We start from the raw sequence: 26,029 nt of genomic DNA on the forward strand, positions 1-26,029 counted from the left end.
TGGGATCTCTCCTGGGTACCTCATCTTCAGGGTCCTGCATCGGATCACTGGGATCTCTCCTGGGTACTTCAGGGTCCTGTATCGGATCACTGGGATCTCTCCTGGGTACCTCATCTTCAGGGTCCTGCATCGGATCACTGGGATCTCTCCTGGGTACCTCATCTTCAGGGTCCTGCATCGGATCACTGGGATCTCTCCTGGGTACCTCATCTTCAGGATCCTGTATCGGATCACTGGGATCTCTCCTGGGTACCTCATCTTCAGGGTCCTGTATCGGATCACTGGGATCTCTCCTGGGTACTTCATCTTCAGGGTCTTGTATCGGATCACTGGATTCTCTCCTGGGTACCTCATCTTCAGGGTCCTGTATCGGATCACTGGGATCTCTCCTGGGTACTTTATCTTCAGGGTCCTGTATCGTATCACTGGGATCTCTCCTGGGTACTTCATCTTCAGGGTCCTGTATCGGATCACTGGGATCTCTCCTGGGTACTTCATCTTCAGGGTCTTGTATCGGATCACTGGATTCTCTCCTGGGTACCTCATCTTCAGGGTCCTGTATCGGATCACTGGGATCTCTCCTGGGTACCTCATCTTCAGTGTCCTGCATCGGATCACTGGGATCTCTCCTGGGTACCTCATCTTCGGGGTCCTGCATCGGATCACTGGGATCTCTCCTGGGTACTTCAGGGTCCTGTATCGGATCACTGGGATCTCTCCTAGGTACCTCATCTTCAGGGTCCTGCATCGGATCACTGGGATCTCTCCTGGGTACCTCATCTTCAGGGTCCTGTATCGGATCACTGGGATCTCTCCTGGGTACCTCATCTTCAGGGTCCTGTATCGGATCACTGGGATCTCTCCTGGGTACCTCATCTTCAGGGTCCTGTATCGGATCACTGGGATCTCTCCTGGGTACCTCATCTTCAGGGTCCTGTATCGGATCACTGGGATCTCTCCTGGGTACCTCATCTTCAGGGTCCTGTATCGGATCACTGGGATCTCTCCTGGGTACCTCATCTTCAGGGTCCTGTATCGGATCACTGGGATCTCTCCTGGGTACCTCATCTTCAGGGTCCTGTATCGTATCACTGGGATCTCTCCTGGGTACCTCATCTTCAGGGTCCTGCATCGGATCACTGGGATCTCTCCTGGGTACCTCATCTTCAGGGTCCTGTATTGGATCACTGGGATCTCTCCTGGGTACCTCATCTTCAGGGTCCTGTATCGGATCACTGGGATCTCTGCTGAGTACCTCATCTTCAGGGTCCTGTATCGGATCACTGGGATCTCTCCTGGGTACCTCATCTTCAGGGTCCTGCATCGGATCACTGGGATCTCTCCTGGGTACCTCATCTTCAGGGTCCTGCATCGGATCACTGGGATCTCTCCTGGGTACCTCATCTTCAGGGTCCTGTATCGGATCACTGGGATCTCTTCTGGATACCTCATCTTCAGGGTCCTGTATCGGATCACTGGGATCTCTCCTGGGTACCTCATCTTCAGGGTCCTGCATCGGATCACTGGGATCTCTCCTGGGTACCTCATCTTCAGGGTCCTGTATCGGATCACTGGGATCTCTCCTGGGTACCTCATCTTCAGGATCCTGTATCGGATCACTGGGATCTCTCCTGGGTACCTCATCTTCAGGGTCTTGTATCGGATCACTGGGATCTCTCCTGGGTACTTCATCTTCAGGGTCTTGTATCGGATCACTGGGATCTCTCCTGGGTACCTCATCTTCAGGGTCCTGCATCGGATCACTGGGATCTCTCCTGGGTACCTCATCTTCAGGGTCCTGCATCGGATCACTGGGATCTCTCCTGGGTACTTCAGGGTCCTGTATTGGATCACTGGGATCTCTCCTGGGTACCTCATCTTCAGGGTCCTGCATCGGATCACTGGGATCTCTCCTGGGTACCTCATCTTCAGGGTCCTGTATCGGATCACTGGGATCTCTCCTGGGTACCTCATCTTCAGGGTCCTGTATCGGATCACTGGGATCTCTCCTGGGTACCTCATCTTCAGGGTCCTGTATCGTATCACTGGGATCTCTCCTGGGTACCTCATCTTCAGGGTCCTGCATCGGATCACTGGGATCTCTCCTGGGTACCTCATCTTCAGGGTCCTGTATCGGATCACTGGGATCTCTCCTGGGTACCTCATCTTCAGGGTCCTGTATCGGATCACTGGGATCTCTCCTGGGTACCTCATCTTCAGGGTCCTGTATCGGATCACTGGGATCTCTCCTGGGTACCTCATCTTCAGGGTCCTGTATCGGATCACTGGGATCTCTCCTGGGTACCTCATCTTCAGGGTCCTGTATCGGATCACTGGGATCTCTCCTGGGTATCTCATCTTCAGGGTCCTGTATCGGATCACTGGGATCTCTCCTGGGTACCTCATCTTCAGGGTCCTGTATCGGATCACTGGGATCTCTCCTGGGTACCTCATCTTCAGGGTCCTGTATCGGATCACTGGGATCTCTCCTGGGTACTTCAGGGTCTTGTATCGGATCACTGGGATCTCTCCTGGGTACCTCATCTTCAGGGTCCTGTATCGTATCACTGGGATCTCTCCTGGGTACCTCATCTTCAGGGTCCTGCATCGGATCACTGGGATCTCTCCTGGGTACCTCATCTTCAGGGTCCTGTATCGGATCACTGGGATCTCTCCTGGGTACCTCATCTTCAGGGTCCTGTATCGGATCACTGGGATCTCTCCTGGGTACCTCATCTTCAGGGTCCTGTATCGGATCACTGGGATCTCTCCTGGGTACCTCATCTTCAGGGTCCTGTATCGGATCACTGGGATCTCTCCTGGGTACCTCATCTTCAGGGTCCTGTATCGGATCACTGGGATCTCTCCTGGGTATCTCATCTTCAGGGTCCTGTATCGGATCACTGGGATCTCTCCTGGGTACCTCATCTTCAGGGTCCTGTATCGGATCACTGGGATCTCTCCTGGGTACCTCATCTTCAAGGTCCTGTATCGGATCACTGGGATCTCTCCTGGGTACCTCATCTTCAGGGTCTTGTATCGGATCACTGGGATCTCTCCTGTGTACCTCATCTTCAGGGTCCTGCATCGGATCACTGGGATCTCTCCTGGATACCTCATCTTCAGGGTCTTGTATCGGATCACTGGGATCTCTCCTGGGTACTTCATCTTCAGGGTCCTGTATCGGATCACTGGGATCTCTCCTGGGTACCTCATCTTCAGGGTCCTGCATCGGATCACTGGGATCTCTCCTGGGTACCTCATCTTCAGGGTCCTGCATCGGATCACTGGGATCTCTCTTGGGTACCTCATCTTCAGGGTCCTGCATCGGATCACTGGGATCTCTCCTGGGTACTTCATCTTCAGGGTCTTGTATCGGATCACTGGGATCTCTCTTGGGTACCTCATCTTCAGGGTCCTGTATCGGATCACTGGGATCTCTCCTGGGTACTTCATCTTCAGGGTCTCGTATCGGATCACTGGGATCTCTCCTGGATACCTCATCTTCAGGGTCTTGTATCGGATCACTGGGATCTCTCCTGGATACCTCATCTTCAGGGTCTCGTATCGGATCACTGGGATCTCTCCTGGATACCTCATCTTCAGGGTCTTGTATCGGATCACTGGGATCTCTCCTGGATACCTCATCTTCAGGGTCCTGTATCGGATCACTGGGATCTCTCCTGGGTACTTCATCTTCAGGGTCTTGTATCGGATCACTGGGATCTCTCTTGGGTACCTCATCTTCAGGGTCCTGTATCGGATCACTGGGATCTCTCCTGGGTACTTCATCTTCAGGGTCTCGTATCGGATCACTGGGATCTCTCCTGGATACCTCATCTTCAGGGTCTTGTATCGGATCACTGGGATCTCTCCTGGGTACCTCATCTTCAGGGTCCTGTATCGGATCACTGGGATCTCTCCTGGGTACCTCATCTTCAGGGTCCTGCATCGGATCACTGGGATCTCTCCTGGATACCTCATCTTCAGGGTCCTGCATCGGATCACTGGGATCTCTCCTGGGTACCTCATCTTCAGGGTCCTGCATCGGATCACTGGGATCTCTCCTGGATACCTCATCTTCAGGGTCTTGTATCGGATCACTGGGATCTCTCCTGGGTACTTCATCTTCAGGGTCTTGTATCGGATCACTGGGATCTCTCCTGGGTACCTCATCTTCAGGGTCCTGCATCGGATCACTGGGATCTCTCCTGGGTACCTCATCTTCAGGGTCTCGTATCGGATCACTGGGATCTCTCTTGGGTACTTCATCTTCAGGCAGTGCTCAGTACAAGTTTGAGAATGTTTATTTTTTGTTTTGGAAGATTCCCGGTTCTGCGGAGTTTAGAGGATGTGCAGGTGTGGTGCTGGAACAGTTAATGTTTGTTTCTGAGCTTGCTGCTAACTCTTCTCCAGTTACTTCCTGCCTGCTCTCAGTGCTAGCTCAGATTGATGAGAGAGTAAAGTCTCAGTTTGATGCAGCCATTGTTACACATGGAGTCTGCTCGCAGCACCATTCTCCTGACCTTGGTATTGAGTGGGATTCTCCGGGAGGGCTCGGCAAGTTGGGGTAAGTTTGCAGTTGTCTCTGTTAGGAACAGTCTGATTGTGGAAGGTGTTTGTGAGGCAGTAGAGTATAGACGGAAGGAGTGTACGCCCAAGTGACAGCAAGGTCACCGTTACAAACATGTATAAACTCTACCCGGGAAAATGTTTACTGAATTGTATCACTCGTTAACAGATTGAAGTTGCATTTCATCCGGATTCCCTGATCTAGGGACATTTCATCCTCTTCAGCCTGTTCCACCATTCAGTAGATCATGGCTGCTCTGTATGTAAGTTTCATCCTGCCACTTTGGTTACACATCCTGTGATATCATCACTTAACAAAAATCCTATTATTCTGTCTTGAAATTTCCAATTCGCCCCACATATCAACAGCTTTTTGGGGGAGAGTGTTCCAGATTCCCACTCCCCTTTGTGTGAAGAAGTGCTTCCTCACATCACCCCCTGAACGGCCGGGCTCCAATTTTACAGTTCTGCCCCCTCGTTCTAGATTCCCAGCTCAACCAGAGGAAATCGTTTCTCTCGTTTTATCTTTTATAATCTTTTAATCATATTAAACATGTCAGTAACATCACACATTAACCTTTTCTACTCAGGACAATACACGCCTTGTCTATGCAAGCTGTCCTCATAATTAAACACTTTTTGCCTCAGTATGGCCCTGGTGAATCCGCTGCACCCACTCCGAGGCTGGTGTGAGGCTCAAAACTGAATGCAATTCTTTAGAAAGTGTCCAACCAAGGCTCTGAACAGTTGCAACATAAACTTGTGCCCCTTTCTAATCCAACCTTCTGGAGATGAAGCATAACATTCCAATAGCCTTTTTCATTGTTTTTGTACCTGTGCACTAGTTTCTAGTGATTTCTGTACTGGACAATAGACTGCTCCTCGACAGTCCCTCATGTCTCACCATTTATAAAAGACTCAGATTTCTCTTTCTTCAGTTCAAAGTGGGTGGCCTCACAATTTTCCCTTCATTGAACTCCGTCTGCCACAGTTTTGCCCACTCAATTAACCTATCACTTTGCAACCTCCTGCTCCCATCTGTACAACTTATTGTGCTTCCTAACTTAGTATTCAAGAATTACAGAATGGTTACAACACAGAAGGAGGCCATTCAGCTCATTGTGTCCGTGCTGGCTCTCTGCAAGAGCAACTCAGCCAGTCCCAACTCACCCACCTTTTCCCTGTAGCCCTGCAAAATTTTCTCTTCAAATAATTATCCAATTCCCTTTTGAAAACCATGATTGAATCTGCCTCCACCGTGCTCTCGGGCAGTGTATTCCAGATCCAAACCAGTCGCTGCTTAAAAAAGCTTTTCCTCATGTCGCCATTGCTTCTTTTACCAATCACCTTAAATCGGTGTCCTCTGGTTCCGGATCCTTCCGCCAATGGGAACAGTTTCTCCCTATCTACTCTGTCCAGACCCCTCATGATTCTAAACACCTCGATCAAATCTCCTCTTATTCTTCTCTTCTCCGAGGAAAACCACCTCAGTTTCTCCAATCTATCCACGTAACTGAAGTTCTTTCTCATGAATCTTTTCTGCACCCTCTCTAATGCCTTCACATCCTTTATAAAGTACAGTGCCCAGAATTGGACACAATTCTCCAGCTGAGGCCAAGCTAGTGTTTGGGTTTATAACCTCCTTACTCTTGTACTCTATTCCCCTATTAATAAAGCCCAGGATACTGTATGCTTTATTAACCGCTCTCTCAACCTGTCCTGCCACCTTCAATGACTTATGCACATATACACCCAGGTCCCTCTGCTCCTGCACCCCCTTTAGAATTGTACCCTTTATTCTATATTGTCTTTCCATGTTCCTCCTACCAAAATGGATCACTTCACATTTCTCTGCATTGAACTTCATCTGTCACCTGTCTGCCTATTCCATCAGCCTGTCTATGTCCTATTAAAGTTTATCACTATCTTCCTCACAGTTCACAATACTTCCAAGTTTTGTGTCATCGGCAAATATTGAAATTGTGCCGTGTACACCCAAGTCTAGGTCATTAATATACATCAAGAAAAGCAGTGGCCCTAATACTGACCCCTGGGGAATCCATTATATACCTTCCTCTTGTCCAAGAAACAACTGTTCACAACTACTCTGTTATCTGTCACTCAGCCAATTTCATATCCATGCTGCCAATGTCCCTTTTATTCCATGGGCTCTAACTTTGCTGACAAGCCTGTTATAAGGCACTTTTTGAACGCCTTTTGGAAGTCCATGTACACCACATCAATCACATTACCCTCATCAACCCTCTGTTACCTCATTAATAAACTCAGTTAAATTAGTTAAACATGATTTGCCTGTAACAAATCCATGCTGGCTTTCCTTAATTAATCCACATTTGTTAAAGTGACTATTAACTTTGACCTGAATTATTGTTTCTAGAAGTTTCCCCACCACCGAGGTTAAACTGACTGGCCTGCAGTTGCTGAGCTTGTCCTTACATCCTTTTTAAACAAGGGTGTAACATTTGCAATTCTCCAGTCCTCTGGGAGCACCCCTGTATCTAAGGAGGATTGGAAGATTATTGCCTCTGCAATTTCCACCCTCACTTCCCTCAGTATCTTGGATGCATCTCATCTGGTCCTGGTGACTTATCAACTTTAAGTACAGCCAGCTTATATAATACCTCCTCAGGATCAACTTTCAGCCCATTCAATGTCTCAACTACCTCTTCATTCACAATGACTTGGGCAACATAATCTTCCTTGGTAAAGACAGATGCAAAGTACTCATTTAGTATCTCAGCCATGCCCCCTGCCTCCATGCGTGAATCCACTTTTAGGTCCATAATGGCCCCACTCCTCCTTTTAACACCACTATTTATGTGCCTGTAAAAGACATTTCGATTCTTTTAGTTCACTGCAAGTCTCTTCTCAAACATAGATGTTTTCTTATTTGTTTTTTCACTTCCCCTCTGAACCTTCTATATTCAGTCTGAAAACGTGGAAATACAATTCTCTATTCCTTCATTCGAGTTATTAATAAATATGGTGAAAAGCTGAAGCCCCAGGACAGATTCCTGGTGAACATTGTCACATCCCACCAATCAGAGTACACTTCCTTTATCTTCACTCTCTGTCTCCTATCCCTCAAACAATTACAATTCAAGGCAACGGGCGATCTCCAATTCTTACTTTTCTCAATAATCTTTTGTGTGGAACCTTATCAAATGTTCTTTGGAAGGTCCATATAGAACATCCAAAAACACTCTCATCAACCAGATTAATGAAAAAAAATTCAAGAGGATTTAGTCAGACATGACTTACGCTTTAGGAACCCATGCTGACTTTCTCTGATCAAATTGTGTTCATTTAGGTGCAAGGTCACTCTGTCCCAAAGAACAAAGAACAGTAAAGTACAGGAACAGGCCATTCAGCCCTCCAAGCCTGCACCGATCTTGATGCCTGCCTAAAATAACACCTTCTGCACCTCCGGGGACCGTATCCCTCTATTCCCATCTGAATCATGTATTTGTCAAGATGTCTCTTAAACGTCGCTATCATACCTGCTTCCACCACCTCCCCTGGCAGCAAGTTCCAGGCACTCACCACCCTCTGTGTAAAGAACTTGCCTCGCACATCCCCTCTAAACTTTGCCCCTCTCACCTTAAACCTATGTCCCCGAGTAACTGACTCTTCCACCCTGGGAAAACGCTTCTGACTATCCACTCTGTCCATGCCGCTTATAACTTTGTAAACCTCTATCATGTCGCCCCTCCACCTCCGTCGTTCCAGTGAAAACAATCCGAGTTTATCAAACCTCTCCTCATAGCTAATGCCCTCCAGACCAGGCAACACCCTGATAAACCTCTTCTGTACCCTCTCCAAAGCCTCCACGTCCTTCTGGTAGTGTGGCGACCAGAATTGCACGCAATATTCTAAGTGTGGCCTAACTAAAGTTCTGTACAGCTGCAGCATGACTTGCCAATTTTTATACTCTGTGCCCCGACCGATGAAGGTAAGCATGCCGTATGCCTTCTTGACTACCTTATCCACCTGCATTGCCACTTTCAGTGACCTGTGGACCTGTACGCCCAGATCTCTCTGCCTGTCAATACTCCTAAGGGTTCTGCCATTTACTGTATACCTCCCACCTGTATTAGACCTTCCAAAATGCATTACCTGATAACAGATTCTAGGATCATCCCTACAACTGATGCTAGACTGACAGGCCTGTACTTTCTCTCTTGCACACTTCCAAAATAATGGAGTAACATGAAGAAATTTCCAATCCAAACACACAATTCCCAAATTAATAGAGAGGAATTAGACTTGGTGGGATATTAAAGGATATGAGGAGTGAGGGGTGAGTGGTTGGACTGGGTGGAATTTTGAAGGATGTGTGGAATGGGATTAGACTGGGGGGGATATTAAGTGTGTGCGGAGGGAGTGGGATGTGCTAAATTAAATGTTGTTGATATGCCAGTTTATTGATGATAACTGTATTTTTACATAAAACCTATTTGTGTATGTCAGTGTGTGTGGGTGTCACTAGATATATAATTGAGTGTATGAATGTGAGTTGCTGTATGTCTGTGTGTATGACTGTTTGTGTGTGTGTACGATTGTGTATTTCTGTTGTGGGAGTATGACTCTGTTTCTGTGTGACTCTGTGTATAACTGTGTGCGTATGTGTGACTGCATTTGGCCGTATGTTTCCCTGACCGCATGTGTGCCTGTCTGTCTGTGTGTGTATATGCATGTGTACGACTGTGTGAATGTGTGCCAGAATTTTTTAAAATTCATTCATGGGATGTGGGTGTCACTGGCGAGGCCAGCATTTATGGCTCATCCCTAATTGCCCTTGAGAAGGTGGTGGTGAGCTGCCTTCTTGAACCGCTGCAGTCCTTGTGGGGTAGGTACACCCACAGTGCTGTTAGGAAGGGAGTTCCAGGATTTTGACCCAGCGACAGTGAAGTAACGGTGATACAGTTCCAAGTCAGGATGGTGTGTGACTTGGAGGGGAACTTGCATGTGACCATGTGTATGTGGGACTGCGTACGGCCATGTGCTTGTGGAGCTGCATGTGGCCATGTGTTTTTAACTGTGTCTGGCCGAGTATGTTTGGGACTGTGTGTAGCTATGTGTATTTTGGACTTCTTGTGGCCCTGTGGCATTTGGTACTGCGTATGGCCATGTGTATTTGGGACTGCATGTGGCAGTGTGTATTTTGGACTGTGTGTGGTCATGTGTATTTGGGACTGCGTGTGGCTGTCTGTATTTGGGACTGCATGTGGCTGTGTGTATTTGGGACTGTGTGTGGCCGAGTGTATTTGGGACTGCGTGTGGTCGTATATATTTGGGACTGCATGCAGTCGTGTGTATTTGGGACTGCGTGTGGTCATGTGTATGTGAGACTGCGTGTGCTGTCTGTATTTGGGACTGCGTGTGGCCATGTGTATGTGAGACTGCGTGTGCTGTCTGTATTTGGGACTGTGTGCGGCCATGTGTATGTGAGACTGCGTGTGCTGTCTGTATTTGGGACTGTGTGCGGCCATGTGTATGTGAGACTGCGTGTGCTGTCTGTATTTGGGACTGCGTGTGGTCATGTGTATGTGAGACTGCGTGTGCTGTCTGTATTTGGGACTGTGTGCGGCTGTGTGTGAGCGTATGATGATGTTTTAACGTGTGGTAGAGTTTACAGACAGGACAGGACCTGGGGTGTGTATTTAAATAAATCTGTTGTCTGGTCCTGGATGGTGTTTAATTTATCTTTAGTGTTGATTCGGTGTGAACTGGAGTGTTCTGGTGGTGATCAGGTGGGAGGTTTCACTAATAAACAAAGAGCAAATACCGGAAACTGAAAGTGCAAACTCCATCTCACAGAATGTTTCAGATACATGAGACGTTTCACAAAATGGCTGCGATGGATTAGGACGGCCCTGTAAACAATACTGAGTAATTAAAGGACTGAGAGGCTCTGAGGTGTAACTATTCAATCGTGCTGCATGAAGGGAAACAGTTTGTAACATTTTCAGCAACTCCTTCAGCACAAGCCCAATTTGCAAGTGGAAATAGAGTCGTACAGCACAGAAACAGGCCCTTCGGCCCACCGCGTCCATGCCGACCATAATGCCTATCTATACTAATCCCACCTGCCTGCATTAATTCCATATCCCTCTATGCCTTTCTCATTCAAGTACCTGTCCAGATGCCTCTTAAATGTCGCTACTGTTCCTGCCTCCACCACCTCCTCTGGCAGCTCATTCCAGATACCCACTATTCTTTCTGTGAAAAATTTACCCCTTTGATCCCCTTTAAACCTCCTCCCTCTCACCTTAAATCTATGCCCCGGTTCCGAAGAAGGGTCACTGACCTGAAACGTTAACTCTGCTTCTCTTTCCACAGATGCTGCCAGACTTGCTGAGTGATTCCAGCATTTCTTGTTTTTATTTTAAATCTATGCCCTCTAGTTTTAGTCACCCCTACCATGGGAAACAGACTCTGGCTATCTACCCTATCTATGCCTCTCATAATTTTATATCCCTCTATCATGTCCCATCTCAGCCTCCTTCGCTCCAGGGAAAACAGACCCTGCCTATCCAAACTCTCTTTATAACTCAAGCCCTCCAAACCAGGCAACATCCTTGGGAATCTTTTCTGCACCCTCTCTAGCTTAATCACATCTTTCCTGTAGTGCGACGACCAGAACTGCACACAGTACTCCAAATGCGGCCTAACCAACGTTATGTACAACTGTAACATGACGTCCCAACTCTTGTACTCAATACCTCGGCCGATGAAGGCAAGCATGCCATACGCCTTCTTCACCACCCTGTCTACCTGTGTTGCCACTTTCAGGGAACTATGTACTTGCACCCCAAGGTGTCTCTGCTCAAGAACGCTCCCCAGGGCCCTGCCATTCACTGTATATGTCCTGCCCTGGTTTAACTTCCCAAAATGCATCACTTCGCACTTGTCTGCATTAAATTCCATTTGCCAATCCCTTGCCCACTTTCCCAGTTGATCGATATCCTGTTATAACCTTAGACAACCTTCTTCACTCTCCACTTTCCCACCAATTTTGGTGTCATCTGCAAACTTACGAATCATTCCCCCTACATTCACATCCAAGTCATTAATATATATGACAAACAACAGAGGGCCCAGCACCGATCCCTGCGGCACACCACTGGTCACTGGCCTCCAATCTGAAAAACAACCCTCCACTACCACCCTCTGCCTCCTATCACCAAGCCAATTTTGTATCCAATTTGCTAGCTCACCCTGGATCCCATGTGTTCGAACCTTCTGGACCAGCCTACCATGCGGGACCTTGTCAAAGGCCTTGCTAAAGTCCATGTAGACAACGTCCATCGCCCTGCCCTCATCAATCCTCTTGGTCACCTCCTCAAAAAACTCAATCAAATTCATGAGACATCATTTCCCACACACAAAGCCATGCTGACTATCCCTAATCAGACCATGCCTTTCCAAATGCATATAAATCCTGTCTCTCAGAATCCCTTCCAATAACTTTCCCACCACTGATGTAAGGCTCACCAGCCTGTAGTTCCCTGGCTTATCCCTGCTGCCCTCCTTAAATAAAGGCACAACATTAGCTATCCTCCAGTCTTCCGGTACCTCACCCATGGCTAACGATGATACAAAAATCTCTGCCAGGGCCCCAGCAATCTCCTCCCTTGCTTCCCATAGCATCTGAGGATACACCTGGTCAGGCCCTGGGGATTTATCCACCTTAATGCGCTTCAAAACCTCCAACACCTCCTCCTTTGTAATGTTGATATGCTCCAGGATATCGCTGTTCCCTCCCTTGAAATCACTAGCTTCCATGACCTTCTCCACGGTAAATACGGACGAGAAGTATTCATTTAAGCCCTCGCCCATTTCCTGTGGCTCCACACATAGATTACCACACTGATCCTTAAGGGGACCTACTCTCTCCCTAGCTACCCTTTTACTCTTAATATACTTATAGAATCTTTTAGGATTCTCCTTTATCTTATCTGCCAGGGAAATCTCATGGCCCCTTTTCACCCTCCTAATTTCCTTCTTAAGTGTACTCCTACATCCCTTATACTCCTCGAGGGACTCGCTTGATCCCAGCTGCCTATACCTGACATACGCCTCCTTCTTTGTCCTGACCAGACCCTCAATATCCCTCGTCAACCAAGGTTCCCTAAACTTGAAAAAGAGCGCGGGGGAGAGGCTTCACTTGGAAAAGAGCGCGGGGGAGAGGCTTCACTTGAAAAAGAGCGCGGGGGAGAGGCTTCACTTGAAAAAGTGCGCGGGGGAGAGGCTTCACTTGAAGAAGAGCGCGAGCGAGAGGCTTCACTTGAAAAAGGGCGCGGGGGAGAGGCTTCACTTGAAAAAGAGCGCGGGGGAGAGGCTTCACTTGAAAAAGAGCGCGGGGGAGAGGCTTCACTTGAAAAAGAGCGCGGGGGAGAGGCTTCACTTGAAAAAGAGCGCGGGGGAGAGGCTTCACTTGAAAAAGAGCGGGGGGGAGAGGCTTCACTTGAAAAAGAGCGGGGGGGAGAGGCTTCACTTGAAAAAGAGCGGGGGGGAGAGGCTTCACTTGAAAAAGAGCGGGGGGGAGAGGCTTCACTTGAAAAAGAGCGGGGGGGAGAGGCTTCACTTGAAAAAGAGCGGGGGGGAGAGGCTTCACTTGAAAAAGAGCGGGGGGGAGAGGCTTCACTTGAAAAAGAGCGGGGGGGAGAGGCTTCACTTGAAAAAGAGCGGGGGGGAGAGGCTTCACTTGAAAAAGAGCGCGGGGGAGAGGCTTCACTTGAAAAAGAGCGCGGGGGAGAGGCTTCACTTGAAAAAGAGCGCGGGGGAGAGGCTTCACTTGAAAAAGAGCGCGGGGGAGAGGCTTCACTTGAAAAAGAGCGCGGGGGAGAGGCTTCACTTGAAAAAGAGCGCGGGGGAGAGGCTTCACTTGAAAAGAGCGCGGGGGAGAGGCTTCACTTGAAAAGAGCGCGGGGGAGAGGCTTCACTTGAAAAGAGCGCGGGGGAGAGGCTTCACTTGAAAAGAGCGCGGGGGAGAGGCTTCACTTGAAAAGAGCGCGGGGGAGAGGCTTCACTTGAAAAGAGCACAGAGTGTCCTTTTTTTTTAGATTTTAGAGATACAGCACTGAAACAGGCCCTTCGGCCCACCGAGTCTGTGCTGACCATTAACCACCCATTTATACTAATCCTACACTAATCCCATATTCCTACCACATCCCCACCTGTCCCTATATTTCCCTACCACCTACCGATACTAGGGGCAATTTTATAATGGCCAATTTACCTATCAACCTGCAAGTCTTTTTGGCTGTGGGAGGAAACCGGAGCACCCTGAGAAAACCCACGCAGACACAGGGAGAACTTGCAAGCTCCACACAGGCAGTACCCGGAATCGAACCCGGGTCACTGGAGCTGTGAGGCTGCGGTGCTAACCACTGCGCCACTGTGCCGCCTAAATAAAATAAATAAATAAATAAATAAATTGACATAAAAGCTGCATTTCTGCAGGGTGATACTTTCCAGTACCTCACCCGTGGCTAACGATGATACAACAATCTCTGCCAGGGCCCCAGCAATCTCCTCCTTTGCTTCCCATAGCATCCTAGGTTACACCTGGTCAAGCCCTGGGGATTTACCCACCTTAATGCACTTCAAAACCTCCAACACCTCCTCCTTTGTAATGTTGATATGCTCCAGGATATTGCTGTTCCCTCCCTTGAACTCATTAGCTTCCATGACCTTCTCCACGGTAAATACAGACGAGAAGTATTAATTGAAGACCTTGCCCATTTCCCGTGGCTCCACACATAGATTACCACACTGATCCTTAAGGGGACCTACTCTCTCCCTCGCTAAACTTTTACTCTTAATATACTTTTTGAATCTTTGAGGATTCTCCTTTATCTCATCTGCCAGGGAAATTTCATGGCCCCTTTTCACCCTCCTAATTTCCTTCTTAAGTGTAGTCCTCCATCCCCTATACTCCTCGAGGGACTCGCTTGATCCCAGCTGCCTATACCTGACATATGCCTCCTTCTTGGTCCTGACCAGACCCTCAATATCCCTCGTCAACCAAGGTTCCCTAAACTTGCCAGCCTTGCCCTTCCATCTAACAGGAACATGCCGGCCCTGAAATATTCCTATCTCACTTTTAAAAGCCTCCCACTTGCCAGACGTCCCTTTACCTGTCAACAGCCTCTCCAATTCAACTTTTGAGAGTTCCTGTCTGATGCCATCGAAATTAGCCTTCCCCCAATTTAGGACTTCAACCTGAGGACCAGTCCTATCCTTTTCCATAACTATCTTGAAGCTAATCGAGTTATGGTCACTGGTCCAAAAGTGCTCCCCCACTGACACATCAACCACCTGCCCATCCTCATTTCCGAAGAGGAGGTCGAGTGTAGCCCCTTCTCTAGTCGGGCCATCCACATACTGCTTCAGAAAACTATCCTGGACACACTTAACAAATTCTTCCCCATCTGATCCCTTAGCACTAAGACAGTCCGGGTCAATATTAGGGAAGTTAAAATCACCTACTATTACAACCCTATAATTCCTACACCTATCTGTGATTTCCCTACATATATGCTCCTCCAATTCTCTCTCACTATTGGGGGGCCTATAGTATAATTCAGCCTCTCGAGACTCTTACACAGGAACAGGAGGAGGCCATTCAGCCCCTCGAGCCTGTTACACAGGAACAGGAGGAGGCCATTCAGCCCCTCGAGACTCTTACACAGGAACAGGAAGAGGCCATTCAGCCCCTCGAGACTCTTACACAGGAACAGGAGGAGGCCATTCAGCCCCTCGAGACTCTTACACAGGAACAGGAGGAGGCCATTCAGCCCCTCGAGACTCTTACACAGGAACAGGAGGAGGCATTCATCCCCTTGAGCCTGTTACACAGGAACAGGAGGAGGCCATTCAGCCCCTTGAGACTCTTACACAGGAACAGGAGGAGGCCATTCAGCCCCTCGAGACTCTTACACAGGAACAGGTGGAGGCCATTCAGCCCCTCGAGACTCTTACACAGGAACAGGAGAAGGTCATTCATCCCCTCGAGCCTGTTACACAGGAACAGGAGGAGGCCATTCAGCCCCTCGAGCCTGTTACACAGGAACAGGAGGAGGCCATTCAGCCCCTCGAGCCTGTTACACAGGAGCAGGACGAGACCATTCAGCCCCTCGGGCCTGTTGCACAGGAACAGGAGGAGGCCATTCAGCCCCTCGAGCCTGTTACACTGGAACAGGAGGAGGCCATTCAGCCCCTCGAGCCTGTTACATAGGAACAGGAGGAGGCCATTCATCCCTCGAGCCTGTTACATAGGAACAGGAGGAGGCCATTCAGCCCCTTGAGCCTGTTACACTGGAACAGGAGGAGGCCATTCAGCCCCTTGAGCCTGTTACATAGGAACAGGAGGAGGCCATTCAGCCCCTCGGGCCTGTTACATAGGAACAGGAGGAGGCCATTCAGCCCTTCGGGCCTGTTACACAGGAGCAGGACGAGGCCATTCAGCCCCTCGAGCCTGTTACACAGGAGCAGGACGAGGCCATTCAGCCCCTCGGGCCTGTTACACTGGAACAGGACGAGGCCATTCAGCCCCTTGAGCCTGTTGCACCATTCAATCAGATGATGGATGTTCTGTATCTTATCTCCATCTCCCCGTCTTGGTTCTGTAACCCTTAATCCCCTTCCACACAAACATCCATCAATCTCAGTTCTGGGGGAGAGAGTTCCAGATTTCCACTCCCGTTTATGTGAAGAAGTGCTTCCTGACATCACCCCTGAATGGCCTAATTTTAAGGTACTGCCCCCACCCCCCACCCCCTGCGATATTGGCCCCCCCCCCCCCCCCAGAGGAAATAGTTTCTCTCTACCGACCCTATCAAATCTATAATCATCTTAAACCCGTCGGTTAGATCACCTCTTAATCTTCTACATTCAAATAAATACAAGCCCAGTCTGTGCAATCTGTGGGTGTACCTAACCCAAATGGACTGCAGCGGTTCAAGAAGGCAGCTCACCACCACCTTCTCAAGGGCAATTAGGGATGGGCAATAAATGCTGGCCTGGCCAGTGACGCCCACATCCCATCAATGAATAAAAAACTGACCTCAGAGTTTAACCCTTTAAAGCCCTGTAAGCAAATAAATGGTGTCATACAACAACAACTTATATTTATATAGCACCTTTAACATAATAAAACATCCCAAGGCACTGTACAAGAGTAAAGCAAAGTCTAACATTGAGCCACATAATGAGATATTAGGGCAGATGTCCAAAAGCTTGGACAAAGGCAGGTTTTAAGGAGAGTCTTAAAGTAGGAAAGCAAAACCTAAAGCATAGGTTTTATAAATAATATTATCGTCGAACAGCTAATGGGTATTGTGAATCTGTATAAATCACAGGTTATGCTGCAGTTTGATATTGTGTCTAATTTGAAGCAGTTAGTTTCAGAATGTTGTTGAGGCAGGAGGAGGTTTACAGATGTTCTCGGGATTGAGAGGCTACAGCCGTGAGGAGAGACCAGGGAAAACTGGGATCTTTCCATTTGACTGGAGAGGTTAAGGGATCTGATGGATGGGTTTAGTTAGTGGGGGCAGGTGTTGGTAAAGTAATTGGGTAAAGGCACTGGGAAGAAACTGAGACAAACAGCCAAATAACAAAGTGCCAGATAAATGATTGTATTAAATATGGAAGAGGAGTATTTTTAAAATGCGTGGAAGTCAACATATCACATGGTCTGTCCAGCTCCAGCACACTCTGCTGCGAGGTGTTCCCTCCCCTCGCCTCCCTACCCTCGCCTCCCTTCTCTCCTCTCACCATCGTTCCCCTCGCCTCTCACCTCACATCCTTTAAAAAGTACCTGGATGAGCACTTGGCACGTCATAACATTCAAGGCTATGGGCCAAGTGCTGGCAAATGGGATTAGGTAGACAGGTCAGGTGTTTTAATGCATTGGTGCAGACTCGATGGGCCGAAGGGCCTCTTCTACACTGTATTATTCTGTGATTCTGTGATATGGTAAATGAAGGAGTAGAGACAAGGCAAGAGAGGAAGGTATTAATATGGGAAATAATAAACAGACTGTGACAGGAAGGGACAGAGCGTACAAATCTAAAAGTAAATCAATAGATAAGGCTAGAGGTTACAAAAATAATAAAAGGACACAACTAAAGTCTCTGTATCTGAATGCACATAGCATTCGAAACAAAACAGATAAACTGAGAGCGCAAATAGAAATAACTAAGTATGATCTGATAGACATTCCAGAGACATGACTGCAGAACGACATAGATTGGGACCTGAATATTGAAGGGTACATGGCATTTAGGAAGGACAGGAAGCGAGGAAAAGGTGGAGGGGTAGCTCTGTTAATTAATGATGGTATTAGCGCAATAGAGAGGGATGACCTAAGGTCAGGAAACCGGGATATAGAAGCAGTTTGGGTAGAGATGAGAAATCATAAAGGCAAGAAGTCACTTGTGGGAGTGGTGTACAGGCCACCTGACATTAACCACGCTGTAGGACAGGGTATAAAGGAAGAAATAATGGCAGCTTGTCAGAAAGGTACAGCGATAATTATGGGTGATTTTAATCTACATATAGATTGGAAAAATCAGATGGGCAGAGGTCGCCTAGATGAGGAATACATAGAATGTTTTCGGGATAATTTCTTGGAACAATACATTCTGGAGCCAACCAGAGAGCAGGCTGTGCTCGTCCTGGTATTGTGCAAAGAAATAGGATTAATTAATGACCTGATAGTTAAGGCACCCCTAGGTAGCAGCGATCATAATATGATTGAATTTTACATTTAGTTTGAGGGAGAGAAGAGTTGGTCCAAGACTAATATTTTAAACTTAAACAAGGGCAATTATGAGGGCATGAAAGCAGAGCTAGCTAAAGTGAACTGGCAAATTAGGTTGAGGGATAGGTTAATAGAGATGCACTGGCAGACATTTAAGGGGATATTTCAGAATACACAGAATAGATACATTTCAACAAGAAAGGAAAATTCCAAGGGTGGGACCTGCCATCCGTGGTTAACTAAAACAGTTAAAGATAGTATCAAACTTAAAGAAAAAGCCCATAATTGCAGAAAGATGGGAGGCAGGTCAGAAGATTAGACAGAATATAAAAAACAGCAAAAAATGACTAGATTGATAAGGAAGGTAAAATTAGAGTACGAGAGAAAGGTAGCTAGAAATATAAAGACAGAGTGTAGGAATGTCTATAGATATTTAAAAAAAGAAAAGTTAACAAAGTGAGCATTGGTTCAATAGAGAGTGAGTCCGGGGAATTAATAATGGATAATAAGGAGATGGCAGATGAATTGAACAGATATTTTGCACCGATCTTCACTATTGAGGATACAAGTAACATCCCAGTATTGGCTGTAAGTCAGGAAATGGAAGGGAGGGAGGAACTCAAGAAAATTACAATCACCAGGGAAGTGGTTCTGAACAAATTGTTGGAGCTGCAGGCTGACAAGTCCCCGGGTCCTGATCGACTTCATCCTAGGGTGTTAAAAGAAGTGGCGAGTGAGATAGTTGATGCATTGGTTTTAATTTTCCAAAGTTCCCTAGATTTGGTGAAGGTTCCGTTAGATTGGAAAATAGCCAATGTAACACCTTTATTCAAAAATGGAGGGAGACAGAAAGCAGGAAACTACAGGCCAGTTAGCTTAACATCTGTCTTAGGGAAAATGTTAAAAATTATATTAAAGACATTATAGCAGGGCACTTCGAAAAATTGAAGGTAATCAGGCAGAGTCAACATGGTTTTGGATAGGGAAATCATGTTTAACCAATTTATTGGAGTTCTTTGAGGGAGTTGCATGTGCTGTGGATAAAGGGGAACCAGTGGATGTATTGTATTTAGATTTCCAGAAGACATCTGATAAGGTGCCACGTCAAAGGTTATTGCAGAAAATAAAAGCTCATGGTGTAGGGGGGTAACATATTGACATGGATAAAAGATTGGTTAGCTAACAGGAAACAGAGAGTCGGCATAAATGGGTCATTTTCTGGTTGGCAAGATGTAACGAGTGGTGTGCCACAGGGATCTGTGCTGGGGCCTCAACATATTACAATTTATAGAAATGACTTAGATGAAGGGACCGAAGGTATGGTTGAGAGAACAGTTAATAAAGCATACAGTATCCTGGGTTTTATTAATAGGGGCATAGAGTACAAGAGTAAGGAAGTTATGATGAACTTGTATCAGACACTAGTTCGGCCTCAGCTGGAGTATTGTGTCCAGTTCTGGGAGCTGCACGTTAGGAAAGATGTGAATGCATTAGAATGCAGAAACAAAATCACGAGAATGGTTCCAGGAATGAGGAATTTCAGTTCTGAAGATAGATTGGAGAAGTTAGGACTGTTTTCCTTGGAGAAGAGACGGCTGAGAGGTGATTTGATCGAGGTATTCAAAATCATGAGGGGTCTGGACAGAGTAGATAGAGAGAAACTGTTCCCACTCGTGAAAGGATCGAGAATGAGAGGGCACAGATTTAAAGTGATTGGTAACAGAAGCAAAACTGACATGAGGTGGCAAGGGCACAAAATGTACTCTGGGTGGGGGACTTCAATGTCCATCACCAAGAGTGGCTCAGTAGCACCACTACTGACCGAGCTGGCCGAATCCTAAAGGACATATCTGCTAGACTGGGTCTGTGGCAGGTGGTGAGGGAACCAACACGAGGGAAGAACATAGTTGACCTCGTCCTCACCAATCTGCCTGCCGCAGATGCATCTGTCCATGACAGTAGTGGTAGGAGTGACCACCGCACAGTCCTTGTGAAGACGAAGTCCAACCTTCACATTGAGGATACCGTCCATCGTGTTGTGTGGCACTATCACCATGCTAAATGGGATAGATTTCGAACAGATCTAGCAAGGCAAAACTGGGCATCCATAAGACGCTGTGGGCCATCAGCAGCAGCAGAATTGTACTCAACCACAATCTGTAACCTCATGGCCCGGCATATCCCCCACTCTACCATTACCATCAAGCCAGGAGACCTACCCTGGTTCAATGAAGAGTGTAGGAGGGCATGCCAGGAGCAGCACCAGGCATACCTCAAAATGAGGTGTCAACCTGGTGAAGCTACAACACAGAACTATCTGCATGCCAAACTGTGTAAGCAGCAATCGACAGACAGAACTAAGCGATCCCATAACCAACGGATCAGATTTAAGCTCTGCAGTCCTGCCACATCCAGCCGTGAATGGTGGTGGATAATTAAACAACTAACTGGAGGAGGTGGCTCCACAAATATCCCCATCCTCAATGATGGGGGAACCCAGCACATCAGTGCGAAAGATAAGGCAGAAGTATTTGCAACAGTCTTCAGCCAGAAGTGCTGAGTTGATGATCCATCTTGGCCTCCTCCTGAAGTCCCCAGCATCACAGATGCCAAACCTCAGCCAATTCGATTCACTCCGCGTGATATCAAGAAACGACTGAAGGCACTGGATACTGCAAAAGCTATGGGCCCTGACAATATTCCAGCAATAGTACTGAAGACCTGTGCTCCAGAACTTGCCGTGCCCCAAGCCAAGCTACAACACTGGAATCTACCCTGCAATGTGGAAAATTGCCCAGGTATGTCCTGTACACAAAAAGCAGGACAAATCCAACCCGGCCAATTACCGCCCCATCAGCCTACTCTCAATCATCAGTAAAGTGATGGAAGGTGTCATCAACAGTGCCATCAAGTGGCACTTGCTTAGCAATAACCTGCTCAGTGATGCTCAGTTTGGGTTCTGCCAGGGCCACTCAGCTCCTGACCTCATTACAGCCTTGGTTCAAACATGGACAAAAGAGCTGAACTCAAGAGGTGAGGTGAGAGTGACTGCCCTTCCTTCAATCATAAGGTCAGAAATGGGGATGTTCGCTGATGATTGCACAATGTTCAGCACCATTCGTGACTCCTCAGATACTGAAGCAGTCGTGTAGAAATGCAGCAAGACCTGGACAATATTCAGGCTTGGGCTGATAAGTGGCAAGTAACATTCGTGCCACACAAGTGCCAGGCAATGACCATCTCCAACAAGAGAGAATCTAACCATTGCCCCTTGACATTCAATGGCATTACCATCGCTGAATCCCCCACTATCAACATCCAAGGGGCTACCATTGACCAGAAACTGAACTGGAGTAGCCATATAAATACCATGGCTACAAGAGCAGGTCAGAGGCTAGGAATCCTATGGCGAGTAACTCACCTCCTGACTCCCCAAAGCCTGTCCACCATTTGCAAGGCACAAGTCAGGAGTGTGATGGAATAATCTCCACTTGCCTGGATGGGTGCAGCTCCAACAACACTCAAGAAGCTCAACACCATCCAGGACAAAGCAGCCCACTTGATTGGCACCCCATCTACAAACATTCACTCCCTCCACCACCGACGCACAGTGGCAGCAGTGTGTACCATCTACAAGATGCACTGCAGCAATGCACCAAGGCTCCTTAGACAGCACCTTCCAAACCCGCGACCTCTACCAACTAGAAGGACAAGGGCAGCAAATACATGGGAACACCACCACCTGCAAATTCCCCTCCAAGTCACACACCATCCTGACTTGGAACTATATCGTCATTCCTTCACTGTCGCTGGGTCAAAATCCTGGAACTCCCTTCCTAACAGCACTGTGGGTATACCTACCCCACATGGACTGCAGCGGTTCAAGAAGGCAGCTCACCACCACCTTCTCAAGGGCAATTAGGGATGGGCAATAAATGCTGGCCTGGTCAGTGATGCCCACATCCCAAAAAACTATTTTTAAAAAATGAGGGCGTAAGGAGTAGAACAGATTCGTCCAACTTACGGCCCACAGGCCAGAACCTGCCCGCAAAAGGTTTCCATCCGGCCCGTGGATGTAAACTGTACCCGGCCGTTCTGCATCCTCGCCAGCTGTCGGCAACGTGTCCGGATATGGACATCAGTGTCCATGGTAAAAGTTTTAAAGCCGGAAAAGCATTTCCAACGTCAGACAGCTTTGTGGTTTTCCAGCGGTCTTTAAAAAAAATTCAGAACCCACTGCAAAATCCCAAAGCTGTCCGGACAGGTGCTGGGAACAGAAAAAGCAGTTTCTGAACTCCAGACAGACTCGGGGTTTTCCAGCAGGTTCCGATTTTTTTTAAAGCCCTCCGGATCTGTCTGAAGTTCAGAAGCTGCTGTTCCCACTCTCAGCACCTGTCAGCTGTGAATATGAAAAGAAATTAGAGCATGAGATAAAGTTCTGAGCTTAGAAATTCCAATTCAGCTGTGAAACTGACAGAGTGATGTTTTTGAAAGATTCTTTCTAAAGTCTGGTCGGGAAAAAGAAGCCAATGGGAAATTCCTCTTTCCTGAAATTTCCAGCAACAGTCAATGAGAGAAAGCAGCAGAGAGAGAAATCAGAGAGCAGTAGAGAGGTGAGCAGAGAGAAAGGAGGACAGAGAGGGGGCAGGAAGAGATAGAAGGGGCAGAGAGAGAAGTCAGAGAGCAGCAGAGAGTGTAGAGGGAGGGGGCAGAGAGTGAGGGAGGGCAAAAAGAGAGGGGGGGAACAGAGGGGTGGTCTGTGAGAGAGAGAGGGGAGCAGAGAGGGGGGGCAGAGATAGAGAAAGGGGGCAGAGCAGAGAGAGAGGGGGGGACAGAGAGAAAGAGGGGCAGAGAGAGAAAGAGGGGGTCACAATAAGGGGTGGGACAGAGAGCAAGAGAGAGAGGAGGCAGAGAGAAAGGGTGAGGACAGGGGGGTGGTCAGAGAGCGGGGAGAAGAAAGAGAAGAGAGAGAGAGAGGGGGAGGACAGAGAGGGGGGGGCGGTGGTCAGAGAGCAAGAGAGAGGGGAGCAGAGAGAGGGGGGCCGAGAGAGAGACGGGGACAAACGGAGGACAGGGAGAGAGAGGGGGCCGAGAAAGAGGGGGCGGAGAGAAAGGAGGGCGCAGAGAGACAGGGACAGAGGGAGGACAGATGGAGGGAGGAGGGGCAGAGATAGAGAGGAGAATAGCGAGAGAGAAGGAAGAGAAAGGGTCAGAGAGGGGCAGCAGAGGGATGGGGACAGAGAGAGATGGGGGACAGGGTGAGAGAGGGAGAGGGAGATACAGAGAGAGAGGGGGAGTCAGAGAGAGAGACAGGACATACAGAGGGGGGAATGACATGGGGGGAGCACACAGGGAAGGGGGATACAGAAAGGGAAGGCGAGCGAGACAGACAGTGAGAGAGGAGGGAGAATGATCAAGATCACTCGTGACAGAGGGGCTTCTCTCTGGAATATTCTACATCGCTACAGCAAGTTTGTGGTTAAACATTGACTACTTGTGCAAGCAGAAAAATGCCGGGTACCTCACTAAATCAGTGCCCAACATAGTGACCAGAAAGTGAGTCAAAAAATTAATCTTCTCATTGAAAGCTTCTTCACAAAATTGCACATTTGTTATTGTTTCGATTAATATTAAGATAAATTTTTAAAGCCTTTATCTTTCTGACGTTGTCGCACAGGCCCCCAATATAAGTCAAAAATTGTAATGTGGTTCCCTACGTGAAAAGGTTGGACACCCCTGTTATGGAAGGATATGTTGATGGAGTGAGATGAAGAGGACTGGGAGGGGGCTTGTGTGGAGCACAAACACCAGCAGGGACCCATTGGGCCGAATGGCCTCATTCTGTGCTCTACACTCGACTAACTTAATATCTGTCTATCTTTAATTGAGTGCAGTATCTGTCCCCCCCCACCACCACAACTCCCCACTCTCCCCCCCACCGCCCTGCACCCCCTGTCCCGCACCCCCCCACAGTGTTTTTTCCAAGGGTTAGATACCATCTTTATTGCTTGTTTGAAGTGCGTTGGATTTCCTGTCTCCTGCACATGTCACTCACCCTCCTGCAGCTTCAGTCTGCTGCATTCAGAGCTGCTTGCTATGGGCTACAGTCACTCTGCCGATTGCTGGGCTCCAGTGCCAGGATCGAGGCTGACTGGTGCAGTAACATCACAGGAGCTGCTGCTCCAATCTGCCTTACTGAGTCCCTGTGCCTTCCTGAACCACTCTAGTCCATGTGATGTTTAGCTTAGTTTAGTTTAGAGATACAGCACTGAAACAGGCCCTTCGGCCCACCGGGTCTGTGCCGACCATCAACCACCCATTTATACTAATCCTACACTAATTCCATATTCCTACCACATCCCCACCTGTCCCTATATTTCCCTACCACCTACCTACACTAGGGGCAATTTATAATGGCCAATTTACCTACCAACCTGCAAGTCTTTGGCTGTGGGAGGAAACCGGAGCACCCGGAGGAAACCCACGCAGACACAGGGAGAACTTGCAAACTCCGCACAGGCAGTACCCGGAATTGAACCCGGGTCCCTGGAGCAGTGAGGCTGCGGTGCTAACCACTGCGCCACTGTGCCGCCCCTTGATTGGCAATGCTTTCCCATGATCTGTAATTGATCTCACCATGACAGACACATGTCCCATGATCTGTCTATCCCGAGGAGCCGACTATATCCTGGAAATTTACTCCAACTCAGTGTCATAACTTAGCCAAGTCTCTGATGTCAGAACCTCCCAAGCTGCAGACTTACCAAGAATCACAATGTCACTGCTAACATTCCTGTCCTTTATATCAAATACATTGTTCACACAAAATCGGAAAATTCACAGACTTGTTCCCCACTCTCTGAGAATTCCCACACTGATTCCCCACTCTCTGAGAATTCCCACACCGATTCCCCACTCTCTGAGAATTCCCACACCGATTCCCCTCTCTCTGAGAATTCCCACACCGATTCCCCACTCTCTGAGAATTCCCACACCGATTCCCCTCTCTCTGAGAATTCCCACACCGATTCCCCACTCTCTGAGAAATCCCACACCGATTCCCCTCTCTCTGAGAAATCCCACACCGATTCCCCTCTCTCTGAGAATTCCCACACCGATTCCCCACTCTCTGAGAATTCCCACACCGATTCCCCACTCTCTGAGAATTCCCACACCGATTCCCCACTCTCTGAGAAATCCCACACCGATTCCCCACTCTCTGAGAATTCCCACACCGATTCCCCTCTCTCTGAGAATTCCCACACCGATTCCCCTCTCTCTGAGAATTCCCACACCGATTCCCCACTCTCTGAGAATTCCCACACCGATTCCCCTCTCTCTGAGAATTCCCACACCGATTCCCCACTCTCTGAGAAATCCCACACCGATTCCCCTCTCTCTGAGAATTCCCACACCGATTCCCCTCTCTCTGAGAATTCCCACACCGATTCCCCTCTCTCTGAGAATTCCCACACCGATTCCCCTCTCTCTGAGAATTCCCACATTGATTTTATTTTTATTTTTTGTGTGTGATGTGAGTGTCAGCCCATCCCTTGAACTGAGTAGTTTGCTCGGCCATTTCAGAGGGCATTTAAAAGTCAACCACATTGCTGTGGGTCTGGAGTCACATGTAGGCCAGACCAGGTAAGGACAGCAGATTTCCTT

General features: G+C 48.1%; 1 protein-coding gene across 1 annotated transcript in view; it reads left to right on the forward strand.

Annotated features, from left to right (window-relative positions):
• Nucleotides 1-4,449: 4,449 nt before the first annotated feature.
• LOC137366516 (uncharacterized) overlaps nucleotides 4,450-26,029 on the forward strand; it is a gene marked incomplete at its 3' end in the record, with an annotated part of 78,576 nt that continues 56,996 nt past the window's right edge. The window contains exon 1 of the mRNA XM_068028310.1: nucleotides 4,450-4,570. Within this exon, the coding sequence (XP_067884411.1) occupies nucleotides 4,477-4,570 (94 nt within the window). The remainder of the gene's footprint in view (nucleotides 4,571-26,029) is intronic.

This window comes from Heterodontus francisci, unplaced genomic scaffold (assembly GCF_036365525.1).
Source record: "Heterodontus francisci isolate sHetFra1 unplaced genomic scaffold, sHetFra1.hap1 HAP1_SCAFFOLD_1051, whole genome shotgun sequence".
Taxonomy (NCBI): domain Eukaryota; kingdom Metazoa; phylum Chordata; class Chondrichthyes; order Heterodontiformes; family Heterodontidae; genus Heterodontus; species Heterodontus francisci.